The sequence below is a fragment of the Bactrocera latifrons genome, unplaced genomic scaffold (genome assembly GCF_001853355.1).
Source record: "Bactrocera latifrons isolate USDA-ARS-PBARC rearing strain unplaced genomic scaffold, ASM185335v1 scaffold_258, whole genome shotgun sequence".
Lineage (NCBI taxonomy): Eukaryota > Metazoa > Arthropoda > Insecta > Diptera > Tephritidae > Bactrocera > Bactrocera latifrons.
The window spans coordinates 136,086-154,408 of record NW_017536163.1 but is presented as its reverse complement, the minus strand read 5'-3'; the positions used below and the strand labels follow the sequence as shown (position 1 = coordinate 154,408).

Here is an 18,323-nt window from a genome sequence, read left to right as displayed (position 1 = left end):
AGTATTCTTAAACATTTTTCCGAGCGTCATTTGACTTCACTTGTTTTAAATTTTTATGGATTGGCTTTATATTTAGCAATTTTCAGAGAAATTTGCCTTCTCTGGATAAACGCATGCTTAAACTATAATTTTGGAATAATGACAAATTAGGTTATTTCGAACAACCTTGCTTTCGCATTTACCATATACTCCATCATCAGACCCTTAGCGACCATTTCTTTTTCTTAGATCTCAGAAAAATGCTCACGGAGAAGAAATTTTATTTGAATGAAGAGGTGATCCACGAAACTGTGTCTTATTTTGAAGCAAAGCACAAAAATAGTATCGAAAAGTTGGACAGCCGCTATAAACTTCATTTAAGGGAACTTTGTTGAAAAAAACTAATTTTGCCAAAAAAATATGTGATTACTATGGGATGGGACCATTTATTCTCTTGTCTATTGGCACTCTCTTTTTCGTTATTTCTTATCCCTATTTGCCTATCGACACTCCAGCATTGTCGTACTAGTGCGTGAAGCGATCTAAAGTAGAGAAAATGTGTCAGCGGTTTTCGGGTTATTGAAGCACCTTCAAATGTTATTCACCGCTTTATATGATAGACAGATAACCGTCAAGCCTTGAATAAGCATTTCACAAAACAGCCGGCTGTATGTTAACAGTATTGATCCGGCCACGAACTCTTATTTCGGCCATATCACTTTGTTCAGATCGATGATTACTGAATAATAGTGTTCTAAAAATCAATTTTTCGATGAATCCGACCTAAAAACAGCGTATGCTGGGGGTTAACTGCTGAAGTGACGGCTTATAGCTTACAATACATGACAAACTAATTAGTATTCTATATATAGTAAGCAATAAGTAATGTGGAGTCTCCACAAGCAATAGTCATGGCTAAAATAATCTCCAAATAATGGTACTATACCGAATTCAGGACAAAAGTTGAGAAAAACATGTCGGGGAAAAACTTTTTCAAATACATCGATCTTGTCTTATTTATACAAATTTTTTTAATTCTGCTTTTCTCAACGTATTATTCTTAAATATGTACTGCATTCAACTCACCTCACTACTGTAACTCCGCATAGCCTCGCGCTTCTTCTCAGCAGTGCTTGTCGCATTCACCTCCAACGCTTCCGCATCCTGTTGCACGTCGCGTATCGCAGCATCAAGCGATTCTGCTACCTCAGCGATCTCCTGCAACTTATGCGAGATCGCTGCACAAGCAATATCATTATTCCCCGTCGGCTTTATAACAATAGTATTGGAATCGGCGGTGCTGGCGCTATCGACCGTGCCAACTGGACTGGACGACGACTGTGTTTGTGTATCACCGGCCGAACTGGAAGCATCCGTTGCCAGTTCATCAACTGTAATGCTAGAAGCAATTTCAACATTTTTATTAGCAACCACATTAGACGTGTTCAAAGTTGGTTCTACTAAGGTTCCGACTAAAATATCTCCTTTTGCTACAGCAGTTGGTGCTTCAACCCCATTCTTTTCGCTTTCATTATCATTAATTAGTGAAGTATCATCTCCCATCTGCCCTAACTCATTAGCACCGTCTGAAGCAGCGCTAATTTCCCCCACCTTCACCACATTCTCGTCAACTGCAGTTGCAGTCTCATTTGGCTTTTCGACAACTTCATCTGATTGAGTGTTGACCTCAATTTGCTGCTCGTCAACGTTGTCAAATGCTTCTACCCCATTCCCGTCTTTATTTGTATTATCATCTACGCTTTTGTCAGCCCCCCCATCGTTCTCGGCGGCGTCTATTACTACATCGGCGCTTGTTTCATCATCTGCCACTGTCTTTTCACTTTCAGTCGTATTTATAGATTCTCCCGCTTCATTCATGTTGTCACACGCATTCAATGTGTCTGCCGTTGCCATCGTGGTGCTATTTTCTAGTGTTACGGTACTTAATTCGTGTACCACGTTGCCATTACTTTGAAGCCCATTTGGCTGGCTACTTGGCGCGGGCTCTACTTTTTCATCCAACGCGCTTTTTTGCTCGACCGCTGCAACTTGCTCTTCGGTGCTGGATTTTGAAAAGTGTTCGGCCGCGCTAACAGTATTTTCTGCATTTTCAGGTTTGTCTTCAAAGTATTTTCCAGTTTTCGTTTGTTCGGTACCGCCGTTCGCCTGCGAGTTTTCATTTTCCGTAGTTACCGTTTCCGTTTCCGGTTCGGGCGAATCTTCACTTTTTGCTTTCGCAAATAAATTACGCAATCGCGAGAACATCTTCGTTTGTAATATTTAATTTTTTTTTGTTTTAAACTTGTTGATATATATCAGTTATATATATTTCAGAAGTCGTTAGTTTCGTTTAGCGCGTTTCGTAAGTGTGCTCCAAGCGTTCTTAGCTCGTCTTCTGTTATTCACTTGTGTTATTCGTTAATATTTTACTTGCCAAATGTGCTTTCCTTAACTGACAATTGTGCGAAATATTTTGAAGAGTATTAAAACGCTTCTATTTTTAACTAAAAATTCGGAAGATTTATTATGTTGCATGCGTTTTCAGCGCCACTGCTCTCAAGCTCTTTGAGGTATTTTAATTTTTAATTTTTTTAAGCACAAATTTTCACCGGTCGCTCCTTTCTTTTGATAGTAAGCAATGCAGTTTTATGGGACCCGCACTCTTTAAAGCTTAATCTCGCCACGTTCGCGCTCCCGCTCGTTTTCCTATAACCCTCTTACGGCCTGGTTATACGTCGTACGCCACGACACAACGGTAAATATTTATTCCCGTACGTAATTACGAATTGAAGAACCACGCTGGATCGCGCACTAAAATATACTAACTTGCCTATTGTGTCTGTCTGTCAGACTGCTCCTCGGCGAGCTCTAAATTTTTCAAAAATATTTATTATTAAACGCGTACTCCTGGCTGGTAGTGAATGCGGAGGCATTTTTGTGGCTATTTTATTTGAGTTTTGTACTTTTTTTGCTGCTGGTTTGTGAGTAGATGCGACGCGTGGACGGCTAAAATTATGTGACGTTTCTTCTGCGTTTCTTTCTTATATTTTTTTTATTTTAGTATCTTATTTTTTTACTTTTGTGTATTTGTTTTTGTATTTTAGTAAAAGCGAATTTTGGGTGAAAGCAATTTTCCTGTGCCTTTTTTCCGGCGCTTTCCTTTAGTTGCATATGTATGTATACAAATCTATGTATATGTATATGTTATATATTTTTATGTATAGACTTAGCATCGCTCAAAGCCAAATCGTTTTAAGTTTATATTTATTATTGTTGTTCTTTGGTGGGTTCCGCCAACAGCTGCACTAAACTTGAGAGATCAACGTGAGATCAACCAAGAATATCTGTTCTGACGCACTATAGCTAGATTATTTATGTAAGACTTCATGTACATTATATATATCTGTGTATGTTGTAATGTTTGCATACTGTTATCTAATTGCGGTTTTCTCCAATATTATATATGGCTCGATCATTAATACATATAATATTTCTGAGCACACGTGCCGTATATACAAACATACATCCATATGTATGTTATTAAGATGACCCACAAGGAAACAAAAATGTTACAAACTTTTACATTTTTTAATTAAAAAAAAAAAAATAAAATTCAAGTTGTTTAAGAAGGATTACAGAAAAAAATTTTAACGGGGTAGCCACCTATTTTTTACTATGTTAAATGACTACACATTAATTTATGAGCATCATTAGAAAAATAAATAATATTTAAGGAATTGAGAAAGATTACAAAAGAAGAAATATTAGTAAGGTTTCCACCTGATTTTTACTATGTTAAATTAATACACATAAGTATGTGATATTCATTAGAAAAATTAAATAAAAGATGTTTACTAAGGATTAAGAGAACAAGCTTTGAATAGTGTTGCCACCTGATTTTCACTATGTTAAATTGGTATACATAAGTTTGTGAGTTATTGCAATAAGGTCTTGAAATTAAATAGATCGTATAAAGTTATTGCTGAAGTTTCTTTTAAAGTTGCCACCTATTTAAAATTATTAATTCAAGTAAATTGACAGTCTAAATTAAATATTCCTATGTTGCTATGAAATGTACGGTAACTCATATAAAAGTGCCTTAAACAGTAACTTTGAATTGGAGTACTTTCCAACTCCACATATTACGGAGAAACTATTTTGCGTAGGGCTGCCACTTATTTTTTTATTATATTAAAAAAAAATTAAAACCAAATGGTATAAAATTGGCTGCTGCATATAATTTTTAGGGTTGCCACATATTTAAAAATATTAATTCTAGTAACTTTATAACCCTATAACACGGGTTATTATATTTGAATAGTGATATACATCACTATCTAAAAGAAAGTCTTCTAAAAAAAAGTCATAGTCTCTACCTGATGAAGTAGCTTCCAACTTGACATATTGAGGCACTACGTATGACCCTACCTGATATTTAAGTTGTAGTTGATATTTTATTTTATTTACTTCCAAATTTCAAGACCTCTAATGTTCAATACAAAAATTATTCAATCACTTACGATTTTATAAAAAGATTTATTTTTATCAGACATAAAAGTGTTACTAACAAGGCTTTTTTGCCATGTAGCGGTTTCAATCATTCAAAGTTACTTATGCAAACACGTCGCCGTCAAATAATAATGAGAAAATAAGTTAGAACGCAGTATACCACATCCAACAAACCTTGTATATAAATAACAAAAACTTTGGCTTGAAAAGCACTCAAATTGAGAATTCTATATGCCTATATTTCTATTATACTTTCATAGTACCTCAGTGTCCAACGAGCCCGCCTATTTAAAAAAATATCTACGGAATGTTTTAGTCTCCTTAAATCCCAAATATATGTCTCTATAGTGGATCTGCCCTAAAACCATTTGTAGTCAATAAATATATCTAAGTAGAGTTAATTTTCATAATCGATGTTTTTGCAGGGATTCTTTAGATTTTTTCGGAATTACAAATGTGGATATATATATATATACATATATATGTACATATATGTATGCATTTCATTTCGTTCATTCGTTATCGAGGTATAGTTCTTGTTCCTTTTTGACTGTACGAGGTTTGTACAAAAAATATTGCGAATTTTGAAACTTCCCGGGTTACGTGTATTCGATTTTCGATTGTTTTTTTGCGTCATATCCATAACTTATTCTGACAAAGTCGGCCATTTTGAATGTTTAGTTAATTGTTGACAGTTCTTTTGCTTCTTCGACTGTTGCTTATCCCACAAAATGGATCAAAGAATCTGAATAAAATTTGCGGACTCATTAGGAATATTGATAGTGGGATATGATGAGGTTTCCTTGGACAAAAGCTATGTAAGTTTATCGTTGGTACGAAATGTTCTCGAAAAGATATGAAAGACGAAGACCGCGCCAGACGCCCGACCATTTCAGAAAAGACGACAACATTAACCAAGTGTGTTGACCCATTGTCGAATCGCTATTCGAGGAATTGCAGAGGAGGTAAATATTTCGATTGGCACGTGCCTTTCGATTTTAACCACTGATTTGGATGTGAGTCAAGTCGTCGTGAAATTTGTGCCCAAATTGTTCTATTTCGACCAAGAACTGCTTCGTGTTGACATTGTTCAGGATATGCTCAACTAAGTCCGCTATGACCAGAGGGTCGCAACTGGTGACGAATCAAGGTTTATGTTTAATGGAAGTTACTGCATGAGTCAAGGCTGGAAAGGGTGCGCCAAGTGAGATCGAATGTGAAGGTTATGCTAACAACTTCCTTAGATTGTAGGGGCATCGTCCATTGTGAGTTCTTGCCAAAGTGTCGTAAAATCAATAAAAAAAAAATAATCCCTTCAAGTTAAGTTCGTCAGAAATGCCGAGATTTGTGGAAAAACACAAATTGGCTTTAGCACGAGCTCACGCATCGTTGCTTGTTCGCGAGGATTTGGTTAAAAAGCAACACATTAATGGTGTCGTAGCCACTGTATACCTCAGTAGATTGAGAAGAATTGAGGACATAAATACTGCATTGAAGGACTTCTCAGTCAAATTGAATGCTTCAAGAATATTTCGGGAGATCGTTTTGATGACCGAAAGTGACTTCTGGAAAATTCTGTCGAAAATCAATCAAACCCAGCCTTGTCCCACCCGTAATCATACCCAACACATTACTGTTTATTAATTGCCCATAAATATTAAATTTAGAACCATTCTCACACTCAATCAAATAATGGTCTCGAATCACGTAACACTATTTAATTACATTTACAGTACACGTAGCATAATTTCGCTGTACTCAACAGTTTGGCGTCTGAATTGTAGTCAATAACCTCAGGCTACAGACAGACTGGCTACTGTTCTATCACAAACATATACACATAAATACATAATATATGTTTGCAATAGTGTTATTTACATTCTGGTGGTGTTGGTGGAAACTCATCGTGAAAATGCAATAAACGCAAATTAATGCTTAAAGTGTTGTATGCATGGTTTACTAATGCGCAACCACAACAACAATATTCATAAGAGACACCAAAGACGAAGGTTTAGGAGGAAAAATGTTATAGTCCACTGTTCTATAATATCACACATATGTATACTCGTAGGAAAGCGAGTTCCTTGTGTCAGTTTTATGTCAGAAAATCTTCCTGAAATTGAGATGGAAAATTCAAGCTCACAACTTTATTTTTCTTTCAGAGTCGATGAGTATAGAAAAATTACTATCACAACAAAAGACACAATTATAACATCGAAGTGCTGCGATACTATTTAAACTGTTCTAAATAATAATTTAAATATCACTTATTCCAAAGAAGAAAGAAAGGCCTTTAAGCCTTTGAGCCTATCATAAACTTCTTAAGGCGGATAATATCAATTTCGGCTATCTCTCTGGGTTCGTCGGATGTATGACTGCCGACGAAATATGCGCAACGATAGTAAATTTCGCTTTGTCTAATTATTAGTATCTCTATCTCGTATCCCGTCAAAAAGAAAAAGGTTTTCGATTGCTTGCTTCAATCTCATCAGTTGTTGGCAGTAAGATGTAAAATCAATCGTTTAACCAGGCTGGAGCAGCTCATAGTTGATGATTCCTTTAAAATCCGAAAAAAAAAAACACTCAGCATAACCATTCGAGGCGTTAATCCTGGCTTTGCGACTATTTGTTGAGCATCATCACACTTGATTTTACACATTAGTGTCGTATTTAATCCACTTTTCGCCTCCTGTTACCATTCGCTTCAGAAATGCTTAGATATCCTTTTGTTTCAGCGAAGAATCGCAGGTGTTAATTCGGTCCATTACATTTGTCACAGACAAATCAGCCTTTTTTAAATGGTTCAAAACCGTTTGATGGTCAATATTAAGTTCCTTAGCGATGTCATGGCTGCTTATGTGATCAGGTCTTGTAACTTTTTTTAACTTCCCAGAATTAATTAATTTATTTTTTTTTTGTGATTAAATGAAGCCTAAAATCTCACTTTTCCAGCTCGATATGGTATGACACAATGTGAAAGGTAGCACATATTCGACTTACATTGAAAAATACGAAAAGACTTTTTCGACTACACAATATATAGGCGGACAGACAAATGGTCATGGTTAAATTTACTCTGATCACACGGTGATCATTTACCTATGAATGTGCACAAGTATATACTTCATATGGTATCTTTAGGCTTTTACAGACTTCGTGACAAGCAATATATTACCCTCCTCATGGTATTTTAATAACAAAAAAATCTGTTAAACACAGTATTTAATTAAAAAAAATCATCTTGCTAATTCATCAATTTCCTACAAGGCACTTTATTTCTGTTTTTTCTTATTAGTCCCTTCACATGGCTCTACAAATATTATGCAATATCTTCATAATTAATTCATTTGCGTGCGGCGACGAACAATAATTTTAACTTACGTTCTGGAAGAGAAGAACACAATTCAATGTATGAAGGAAGTAAAAGAAAGAAAGCATGTAAATATGTAAATGATGGACACGCGTGTGGGAAGAACATGCGGAAGCAGACATGTTGTAGACACTCATTGAGCGCATTCTCTCATAAATACTTATGTATGTAAATTTAGGTATGTATATGTGTGTATGTATAAGTATATGTGGCACTAAAAATGTCACTTCGTGGATAGGCCACCGACAAAGGTCACTAAAGCGATAATAATCGAAATCGAATTGGAGTTTTGAACGCATTTCATTTGTCTTAGCTCAGAAGAGTCGAATATGCGACAGACAATTGACCGTGTGTGGTCTTTACAATTTGTACTAAAGACACCAATCAGATAATGAGGGTTAAAGCATAATTTTTGTCAGGCAATAGTAATAATTAATACAACGTTTATTTATACTTACTGTATTGGCCGTTCTGGCGCTTTGGAGAAGTTTTCTAATATTTTTCTCTTTTCTATATTGAATACCATAAGGAAATATTGTCGTTTATTAGGTAAACTGACCGGTCAACATTTTGCTTCCAACAGTATAAAAATATTTCAAATCGAATTAAAGTTAGTTAATAAGAAACTTTTGTTCACCCGGCAATCCATCGGGCCCCCGCTTTGTTGTTCTTCAGACGGGTTTTTGCTTTCGAACTTCCTCTTGGTCGGGCAGTAGAACGTCTGCTCCATCAAACTTGATTAGGGAATCGGGTTCACCATGTCCAGGTATTCAACATAATTTCAATTTGCTGTGGGCATAAGTCACTAGATCACCTTTGAGGGTTCTACAAAAGTAGATCGGTAGCTACAAATCACTGACTAATTTACTTTATATGTATTATAAACTTTTAGCAAACTTAATATAACCTGTTCAGAGTATGCAAATTTTCATTACATTAAAGTTTTTTGTCTGGCATATAAGGATGTTCTTTAGACTTTAAATGAGGCATTATTTTGTCGGTGTTTTTTTTTTTTTTTTTTGTGACAGCTTTTACTTGCTTTATACTCAATTTTTCTTTCCTTTTCATAAGGAACAGACCTAGTCCGGAACAACGTTTACAAATCGTGTAAATTTGTTACCAAAATATTGATTCGGTTCGCGCATTGCGTGCGATCATTCGATCGATAATGAGTTCAAGGCTTGTATCGGCGCTTTGCTATCTGAGTGAATGGTCACTTCTCTGAAAGGGGCTGCTCTCCGGAGCAGTAGATCTACTGCTACCTTAATGCTGCAACCTCGGCTTGGAAAGCACTGCAATTGTTAGGAAGTATGAAGCCGTAGTTGATAGAGAGCACCTGACAGTAAACACCTCCACCAACCTTCTCAAGCACTCAGATCTGTAGTGGTTGTTGTTTTTGTAATGCCAGAACTCTGCCGAATCGACTGTCCTGTGGGATAAAAATCCGGTTACAAGGCACCCGACTGTCGTGGCAGCTGCTCCAACGGCTTCTTCTCATTCACAACTCCTTTGTTAGCATATGGGTTGAAAGGGAGCCGTCAGAGTTCGGTTTGGCATCTACATGCATCTAGTGAAAAATAGTGATTCGGTTCGCACTACGCATTGGTACTACGATCAATATTCGATCCGTAATTCAAGCAACCATGGATGGGTTTCGCACCATCTTTCCTATAGTGAATGATATGCATCCTTAGAGTTGTCCGAATGAGTCCATACACTTTCGCGGACAACAATTCTAGCTGTGTCCATCCACTTTTTGGAAGATTATGCAGAAGGATCTTGGTTTGCGGGTTAAAGAAGTCCAAATTTTTTAAGCGTGGCGTACGTTCCGTGAACGTGTTCGAAACGAAATGGGCACTGATCGCGATTTTGACAGGAAAGGTCTGTTCATCAGTGAAGCGCACTTTGGGGTTAATGGGTATGCTAATAAACAAACTTATTGTGCTTACGGTGTTGATAACCTATAAACCATAGGTGATACGCAGTTATTTTCTCAAAAAGTCACTGTATGTGCGCGCTATGAGCATAGGGAATCATTGGTCTATATTTCTTCAAAAATGAAGCCGGTGATAATTTTACTGTTAATGGGGAGCTACTACTGATTAATAACTTTTTCAAACCTGAATCAGTGGATGTGGTAGAAAAAGATGGAGCTGCATGTCTTACAGCTAACGCATTAATCAATTTGATGAAGGAAACTCTTGCTTAGCCCATTATCTCGCGATGTGGGCCTGTGGCGTGGCTCACAAGATCGTGTAATTTAATATCGCTAAAGTGGAAATTTTAGTCAGAGTCTGTAATTTGTTGTTGACAATTAAGATTAAGATATTTTCTGCAACTCCTCAGCAAATTTTTTTCTGTTTTTCTGAGAATAGCGTTCGTTCTACATTTCACACGAAGTTAAATAATACCAGATTTGTAAACCAGTTGTAAAATTATACAAATATTGAGAGACAGTTACAGTTACTTGCTAGATACCTCTCTTTGTATAGCCCTGGAAACTGAAATGATGATTAATTTTCAAGAATGACACGCCCAGCGACAGCGAGCTACATGCGGACGGTAGCGATTTGAGCACGCGTCAAAAACAACAAACGAAGTAGTTAACTTAGCCGACGGTCAATTGTCTTTAACACGCGCCGTGGGTGGCACAAACATGCAGCAACATTGTGGCTACTCACTCACGACTGTTTAACCAATTCTCACAGCTTTACCCTACGTACGGGCAATATGTACGTATGTATGTACGACATATGAGTTACTAGTTGAAACCGGTTGTCATAACAAGAATAAGTACCTCGTGTTGAAATGCTATAAAAAACGCTTGTATTATATTGGTTAACTTGAGTACTAAGAAATGAGGCGTGAAATTAAAGCTTATACTAAGTAATCGCCCTTGCGATAAGCGGCGCATAAAACGGTCTTTCATGCACTTTATCTTCATAAAAGCTCAGCATCACCGAAATATGTTTGTACCAAGAAGGCAATGTAATAAAAAGTGTCACAATTCACACTCGAACCCGTTAAAACTAGTAGAAACACAGCGCTAACCCGATTTCCAACAGCTGTTTCAACATTACGACTAAAACTTAACGCACCAACGAGCTTCCCTGTGGCTGAAGCCACCAACCAACATAGCAACAAACATACATGAAGATATTTGAAGATAAAATTAAACTCTTTTTTCATACGCACCTCATTCCCGTAACGGCATCCAAGACGAATGGTTCTTTCAAACGGGTTTTCAACAGTCGGCCCAACCGCACCATGCGACCCACTTCGAGCAGCAGCTGTTCGCGCACCACCAAATGTTTACGCAGCTGATCACGCAGCAGCGCCGCTGCACCGCTTGCGCCCCCCTTCGTCGTCGTCGTTGTCGCGACATTCGTCGTAGTCGCCTTGTTCGCATAGCCAGCAATGCTCTGTGTAGTTCCCTCTTCTTCTGCGCCATCGTGGCTACTTCTTTCTACCGTCTCGTCTACTGTTTCCCTACCGCCGATGATGATTGGCGGCGATGCGCGTGTGTCAGATTCGCTGCTGATGCCGCTGCTGCTGTTCGGCGTCTGCTTCAGATTGCGCACCGATAAGCGCAGCTCCTGCAGCTGTTGGCAGTACTCCTCGACGCTGCGATGGAAGACGGCCGAGACGCGCAAACGTGTCATATGTTCCTGACTTATGGCCTGCAATCGGTGCCAAGTGTGCTGCAATTGCTGTGACATGCGTTGTGGTATTGCCTCGGCATCGAGGCGACAGGAAATGCGCAGCGCCTGTGAAGCTTCCAGCAGTTGACAGCCATAGTTGTAGATGCTCTGCAATGTGGAATGTATGTATGTGTATTTATTGGGGTGATAAATAGTTAGCCGATATGTAAATTGTATATATGTATGTATATAAACGAGAATATATTTGTCTACATCTACGTATATTCATGTACATAGTTACATAAATTTGCTTAACATAAGTTCTTTTTCGCAGAGTAGGACAGGTAATTTCAAGAGAGCGAAGGAGAAGCAGTAACATTCGAACAATTGAGTTGACTCTATGGCAGGTGGAAAATTTTCTTCTTATCAGTCAGTAATGGAAAGGAGGAATCACATAAATTAAGAACAAGATATATAACTAATGAACGACTGTGTAAGAGTGGTTCATAAAAGGAAGCACTCGCGCGGCACCTCGCTGATCATTCACATATGTATAACTAGTGAACCACTTTGTAACCTCATTTTTGAAAGAAATATTTTCCCAATAAGATTCATAAGCTCCCCGTGTCCTGACTTAACTATAAGAAACTATAAATTGTATATGCTTTCAAGAAAGATCAGCTCAGTGTCATTTTTAACCGAAGAATGTGCAGAGTTATTGTCTTTTTAGTTTTTCTTTGAGCTTTGACAATATTTTGCGCTTCGCAACACATATCTTTATCTAGAACTAGGGCTTCTAAGCACTCACTGCTTAATTGACAACCCTGCACTAAGGTTAAACTGTTTTCTTTTTCTGTAGGAAAGTTTTGGAAGTTTTCTTGAAAAGCAAATTAACTTTCATCTTCTCAACCATCTCCGAATGTTATAAATGTTATTAAAATCCTTTTAAGTTTTGTAACGAGTTTACAATATTTCATTGGTACATAAGTTTCTTTCGTTTCAGGCATTATGTCTTCACAAATGACTTGCTGGAAACGATTTAAGTGTGATTTCCGATTGAGGCTCAGTTCTTGCATCACCAATTGGTCGTTAACCAGAGGTTCTTACCTTCCTGGTCATATGACAGACCGACAGTCTTTATATCGGTGCTTATAAACTTGGTACCGATTTTCTCAAAACAGTATGGTTATTCTGCCTGTCTTAATGTCCGTATAACAAATAGCAAGCCACTTTTTGGCCAGTTGGTGGAAAAGAAGCCACTGAAGCGATATATCGCAAGCAGCCACATAATTTTACCCATTTTGATTCAAGTACATAACCGAATTAAGCGTTAACCAGAATCTCAATGTATTTGGTAAAAAAAACACTTATTTTTTCCTCTCCCAAATGCCCAATGTCTCTTAGTTGTCATTGGAAGCCGTGGTATATATACCGTCTCATCTGGCTGAAGAGATGACTTATATGTTCCAGTGTCTTATCATCTTCCGCGCATATTCCACCTCATCCACATTTACAATTTTCTCTGAATCTGAATGCGGAATCTTAAGGTTAGGGACCGGGACCCCAACTAACTATCAAAGTAACTTTCTGGTATAGTATGCCCTGCGTTGTTGTGTTTCAAGACTTGAGGTTGCTTCAAACTAGTTTTGAAGTATCTGATTGGTCTGGAGAAACTTAAGGAAATTGTTTACCCAGGTGATATTAACCGATTTGCGTATTGAGAATATATTTTTTGCCAACTTGCATAACCTAACATACATACATAAGTTTAATTTCTGCTGGGTGTCCACTAGAAAGTTTATGGATTTGTTGGTTAGAGCAGAAAACCACTTTTAACCTTTTGTTATGCCAACAAACTCGACCTAGAAGACTGAATTATAGTATCTTTGTTTCAAACAGAAAAATTCTTCTATTCCTATTTCACAATTTGATTCGTTGGTGAATATGATCGCCGTTGAAACTATTGATCAAAGAACTATAAATCCATCTTCGACCATTGCTAATTTACCGCAAGTTCATTAACAAGGCCGCTATTAACACCAAGTCGAACTTCAATAGCCTAAAATCCTGAGCCAGTGGCCACAACATACTTCACTTGAGTATGTATATCGGATAACCTCCAGAGGCTTTGTTGGTGAACGTTTTGTACCTTCCTCTTCGTATATTTTTGTGTATTGGTTAGCATAGGAATTAATCAAGCCAATATATACTTACATATTCTGGTTAATGTCAAAAAACTTCTTGGTATTATCAATATTTTCCATAACCATCCGAAATCATGTTTTTAAGGACTTTTTTCAAAATATAGGGTTTTTCAATAGGGCACTATAAAAGTAGACCGATAGGGACAGCAAACAGCGCTATATTTTTTCCCGCTCTTTTGGCATTTCTCTGCAGTAAGATGGCAATGGCAAACCTGTCATTTCATCATGGAAAGATGTATGGTCCAACAATGATCGAAATTATTAAAATTTACTACCGAAATTCGGAGTCAGTGGCCTCAACTTGAAGAGAGATTCTTTTCAATAAGAGCGCTACATTTATTTTTTTTTTTTTTATAAAACAAAAACGCTTTTGGAAATCAATAAAGTGATTATTGCTGTGAGACTACGTTTGTGCGTACTTCCTGGCTCACCATTGCAACCCGAAAAAAATAAGGTTTGGTGAGGTTTATGGGCCGACGGCGTCATTGGGCCATACCTTTCCATGATGATTAAGACCGACACGTTACTGTGATTGGGAATCGCTACCGCTCAATGATAACCGAATATTTTTGGGCCGAATTGGGTATTATGGGCTTGAATCATAATTCGCAAATTTTCATATACACTTACTATCCTAAGAGGCTTTCATAGCAAATATTAAGCATCATATTGAGTATTTCTCCAAATATAGCTGATTAATCAGGGTAATAAAATATTTACTTCCGCTCAAGTAATTCGCCTTGTGGTCACAGTACGTATTATACCCTTTTTTTTAATGATCTCAAGGTCACCAAACTGTCTAACGGCTTTAGCATCATCTAACCTCACTTCCGAGATCACTAGCACCTAAATTGTTAAATTTCCATTAAACCGGCAAAATTATTTAGAATTTTCCTCTTTAGATTATACACATTGTTAAATCAACTGTAACAGGTGTGCGGTTGCGGTTAACAAACAAATAACGGTACTATCCTAAGCTAATTGTGCCACCTACCCCTGTCACAACATAGCGGCCGCATCGCGTCGTTTCCCTGCATCAAATTGGCGACAGCGAAACGCGAAAACAGCAAATTATTTTGTTGCGCTAAATTACACCATTCACTATATCAATGCGGTGCATGTAGAACCAGAATTACGTCGAACAGGAGGTAATAAGAGGGACACAATTGCAAAAAGAAATATGAAAGAGGGGAAAAAAGGCAGAGGAGAAACCGGTGATGAACGGAAATTGGACCGCTTTAACTCACTGACCATAACAATAACAAACCCACAATAATAACAAGAGCAACAACAACAACAAGTATAACACAAACAAAAGCAAAGCAATGCCAACAACTCAGGATGCAAAACATGATTACAAACTGTGATAAATCGCTTGCATACGGTTGACCATTAACAACACCTAGCTGCAAGCCGGCAATAACAACAATAGCGACAACAACCACAATTTTATTTCAAAAAAGCGCCGGAGCGAAACAAAGTCAGCGGTACTTAGTAGCGCACGGTGCCTCCCAGCTCCAACGGCAACTTGCCACACAGCTTGCCCACAGGCAACTTGCGTTCACCACACACACACACACACATGGCCATAGGTAAATACACTTACGTATATACAGTCATATATATGCATATCCACAAATGCATAGCCACATTCCCTCAATGAGCAACTGGACTGAATGGCTTTTTGTATTCACTGTGCTCCTCACGTACACACACCCATACATATATACACGTTCATACATGTCATTAGTATAGTTGTTTGACTTACCTTTCCAGTTTCTTGAAATGTCTGCAATTCATCCTTCTGCACCTGTATCTCGTGTATATTACAGCCGACGTGCGAATGGCACTTGATCATGACATTGTACAAATCCTCCATCCATTTAATGGCCATACGGCCATCCGCTTCGTATGTGTAAATGTGTGTCACTTGTTCCAAGGTGAGTTTCTGCAGTTCAACGCTGTCGCCGAAGATGTTGCGGCGCGCCAACGTCGTGTCCAAAATATCGCGCACATTGCCGATATCTTCGCTGTAGTCGATGTGTAGGTCACGGCCAAGCGCATCTTTCACCGGCATCGCCAGCATATCGCTGAGCTTTTCGCCCTCCTTAACGAGTTCGCGTTCCAGCTTGCCTGCCGGCCGATTGGTTTGTGCCGATTTTGTGAATTACGTTTTTTGTGTGTTCAACACAATTGGCCGATTAATTGGATTCCGGTGAAATGTTGTGTTGAAAATTTTTTACGGTTGAAGGGCAGAAGAAATTGAAAGAAAAAAGCAAGTAACATGCATATTTTTAGTGAAATTTCTGCACAAAAAAGTACTTAAGATAGTTATGTACAACTTATGCTTATCAGCGAATTGAGAATTTTTTTTAAGTAACGGTTTTTTTAGGGAGAAAATTTTACAACTTGGCCTTATTTAAAGAATTGTGAGAAAATGTTGAAATCTCATAATACGCAAGTGTGTGCTGTAATTAAACTAAATAAAGAAGCAAGCCTAGTCTTTCGAGCTCATCTGTCAAGCTCATCTCTCTAATATATTTCACGTAGTAAAGAAATTTTGATGAATGAAATTTAATTAGAATATGCTATAAATATTGAAAGCACATCTAGTGTGAAATAAAAACAGAATCGGTTTTTTTTCATATTTTGGTAATTTAAACCTTTAAAAATAAAAATTGAACGATTGCTTTATTTAGACAGTTTTCAAGTTAGAATGGCTTTTAGTGCCGCTCCGTTTAGTCAGCTCTTTAAGTTCATCTTTCAACTCGTATTTCTCGAAACAACAACAAATGATTTCGTCACTACCAACTATTTCTGCATTTTCTATATACATTATGAAAAAACAGTATCCGAAAGTTGTAAATAAAACTAATTAATTATTCATTAATATTTAATTTGCCGCCTTCAAAATAATTCCCACCAGTTGTTGTTCCCATATGCCAAAGATTTTTCCAGTCCTCCAAGCATTTTTCATAATCATTTTTTGGGATGGCCTTCAACTCCTTCAGCGAATTTGGTTTTAACTCTTCGATCGACTGAAAACGGCCTCCACAGAACGGCAGTTTGAGTTTGGGGAAAAACAAAAAAGGCACGCAGCCAAATCTGGTGTATCCGATGTTCGATCGATGGTATTAATTACATTTTTTGCATTCATTCGGTCATAATCGTGGCTCGATGCGAGGGTTTATGGAATGTTCCTCCACAATTCCGGCAGTTTTCGACGGATGTTACACGCAAACGCCTCATAAAAGTTCTAATTGACCGTTTGTCCTTCTGGAAAAATTCATGATGCAACCAAACCTCGAATATCGAAAAAAACAATGAGCATCTCCTTAAATTTTGATAGGCTTTGGCAAGCATTTTTTGGTTTCGGATCTTTTTTCCCTCCACTCCGATCATTGTTGACTTGTTTGATCGGAATTCATATGATTAAGCATGTCTAAAGAGGCCTGTTTATGGTACACTTAGAAAAAAAATCAGCTTTATCGTGACGAGTCGAGCAAGAACGCGTTTCGTACCTAAAATATCAACCAGAATCTTTCGAACGGACTCGCAAGAAATGTCGAATTTTCTTGTCATCTCTCTAACACTTGCCTAATGGTTTTCAAGAACCAAATCTTTCAATTTTTTAATATTTGCATCAGTTGAAGAGGCCGAAGGTTGTTCAGAGTAAGGTTTGTCTTAAACTTTCTCTCGACCATCTGTGAATGATTTGTACCACTCGTAAGGCTTTTCTAACATTTGCAATGATTCCCCACACGAAATTTGGTTAGAAGTTCAAAATTTCGGACAAATTCTATGTTCGACATTTTTATCCATTGTAAAAATCGCACTGAGGTGTAGCGCCTTAAGTAGCTGCTGTAAATAAACTAGTTTACAGGTCGCGCTTACATTTGGCATAGTAATTAAGGGCAGTCACACCAACTTAACAAAATACATTTTTTTGAAATAATTTACCGGGAAATATAATTACAACTTCCGGGTGTTTTTTTGGCACAACATATAGTTCTCCATACAATGACCTACCAGTTGTTTTGATCTGATCCCACTGAAGCAAAGCTTTTATGAAATTTTATACTAACCGTTTCAAAAGTTATGGTATTCTTAATGAAAAACATATTTTTACCCTGAACAGGGTATATTAACTTTGCCACGAAGTTTGGAATACATAGAAAGAAGCGTCGGAGACCCTATAAAGTATATATTAAATGATTGGTTTTGCCATGTCCGTCTGTCTGTCTGTTCGTCTGTATATATACGAACCAGTTTTTAAAATATAATTTTGAAATTTTGCAAACGTCATTTTCTCCACTATAAAATACAGCTGCCATACAAACTGAACGATCGGAATCAAGTTCTTGTATGGGAAACTTTCACATTTGACGTGTTATCTTCACAAAATTTTGACATTGATTACTGTTTAAGGTAATAATATAATCTAGGAAAAAATTGTTCAGATCGGTTTACTATAGCATATAGCTTCCATACAAACTGAACACATAGCTACTAAAACAAATGTACCTGTGAAGGGTATATTAGTTTCGGTGCAGTCGAAGTTAACATTTTTTTCTTGTTTTTAAGTTGAAGTAAAGCTAAAAACTTTTTTCTGTGCCTATA

At 37.4% G+C, this 18,323-nt stretch overlaps 1 protein-coding gene and 1 long non-coding RNA gene across 3 annotated transcripts in view; one reads left to right on the top strand and one right to left on the bottom strand.

Moving 5' to 3' along the window:
* Positions 1–18,323, top strand: part of LOC108969569 — a 319,863-nt gene that overhangs the window by 243,850 nt on the left and 57,690 nt on the right. The window contains exon 5 of one of the 2 annotated variants that reach the window (XR_001993402.1): positions 7,784–8,036. The exons of the other annotated variant lie outside the window; for it this stretch is intronic. This is a non-coding gene — a long non-coding RNA (uncharacterized LOC108969569). The remainder of the gene's footprint in view (positions 1–7,783; positions 8,037–18,323) is intronic. 2 annotated transcript variants of the gene reach the window in all.
* Positions 1–18,323, bottom strand: part of LOC108969561 (titin-like) — a 259,294-nt gene that overhangs the window by 212,031 nt on the left and 28,940 nt on the right. Inside the window, exons 7-9 of the mRNA XM_018934354.1 lie at positions 15,472–15,836; positions 11,054–11,667; positions 1,066–1,378 (exon numbers count right to left, since the gene is read on the bottom strand). Coding sequence (XP_018789899.1) covers positions 1,066–1,378; positions 11,054–11,667; positions 15,472–15,836 — 1,292 coding nt within the window. The remainder of the gene's footprint in view (positions 1–1,065; positions 1,379–11,053; positions 11,668–15,471; positions 15,837–18,323) is intronic.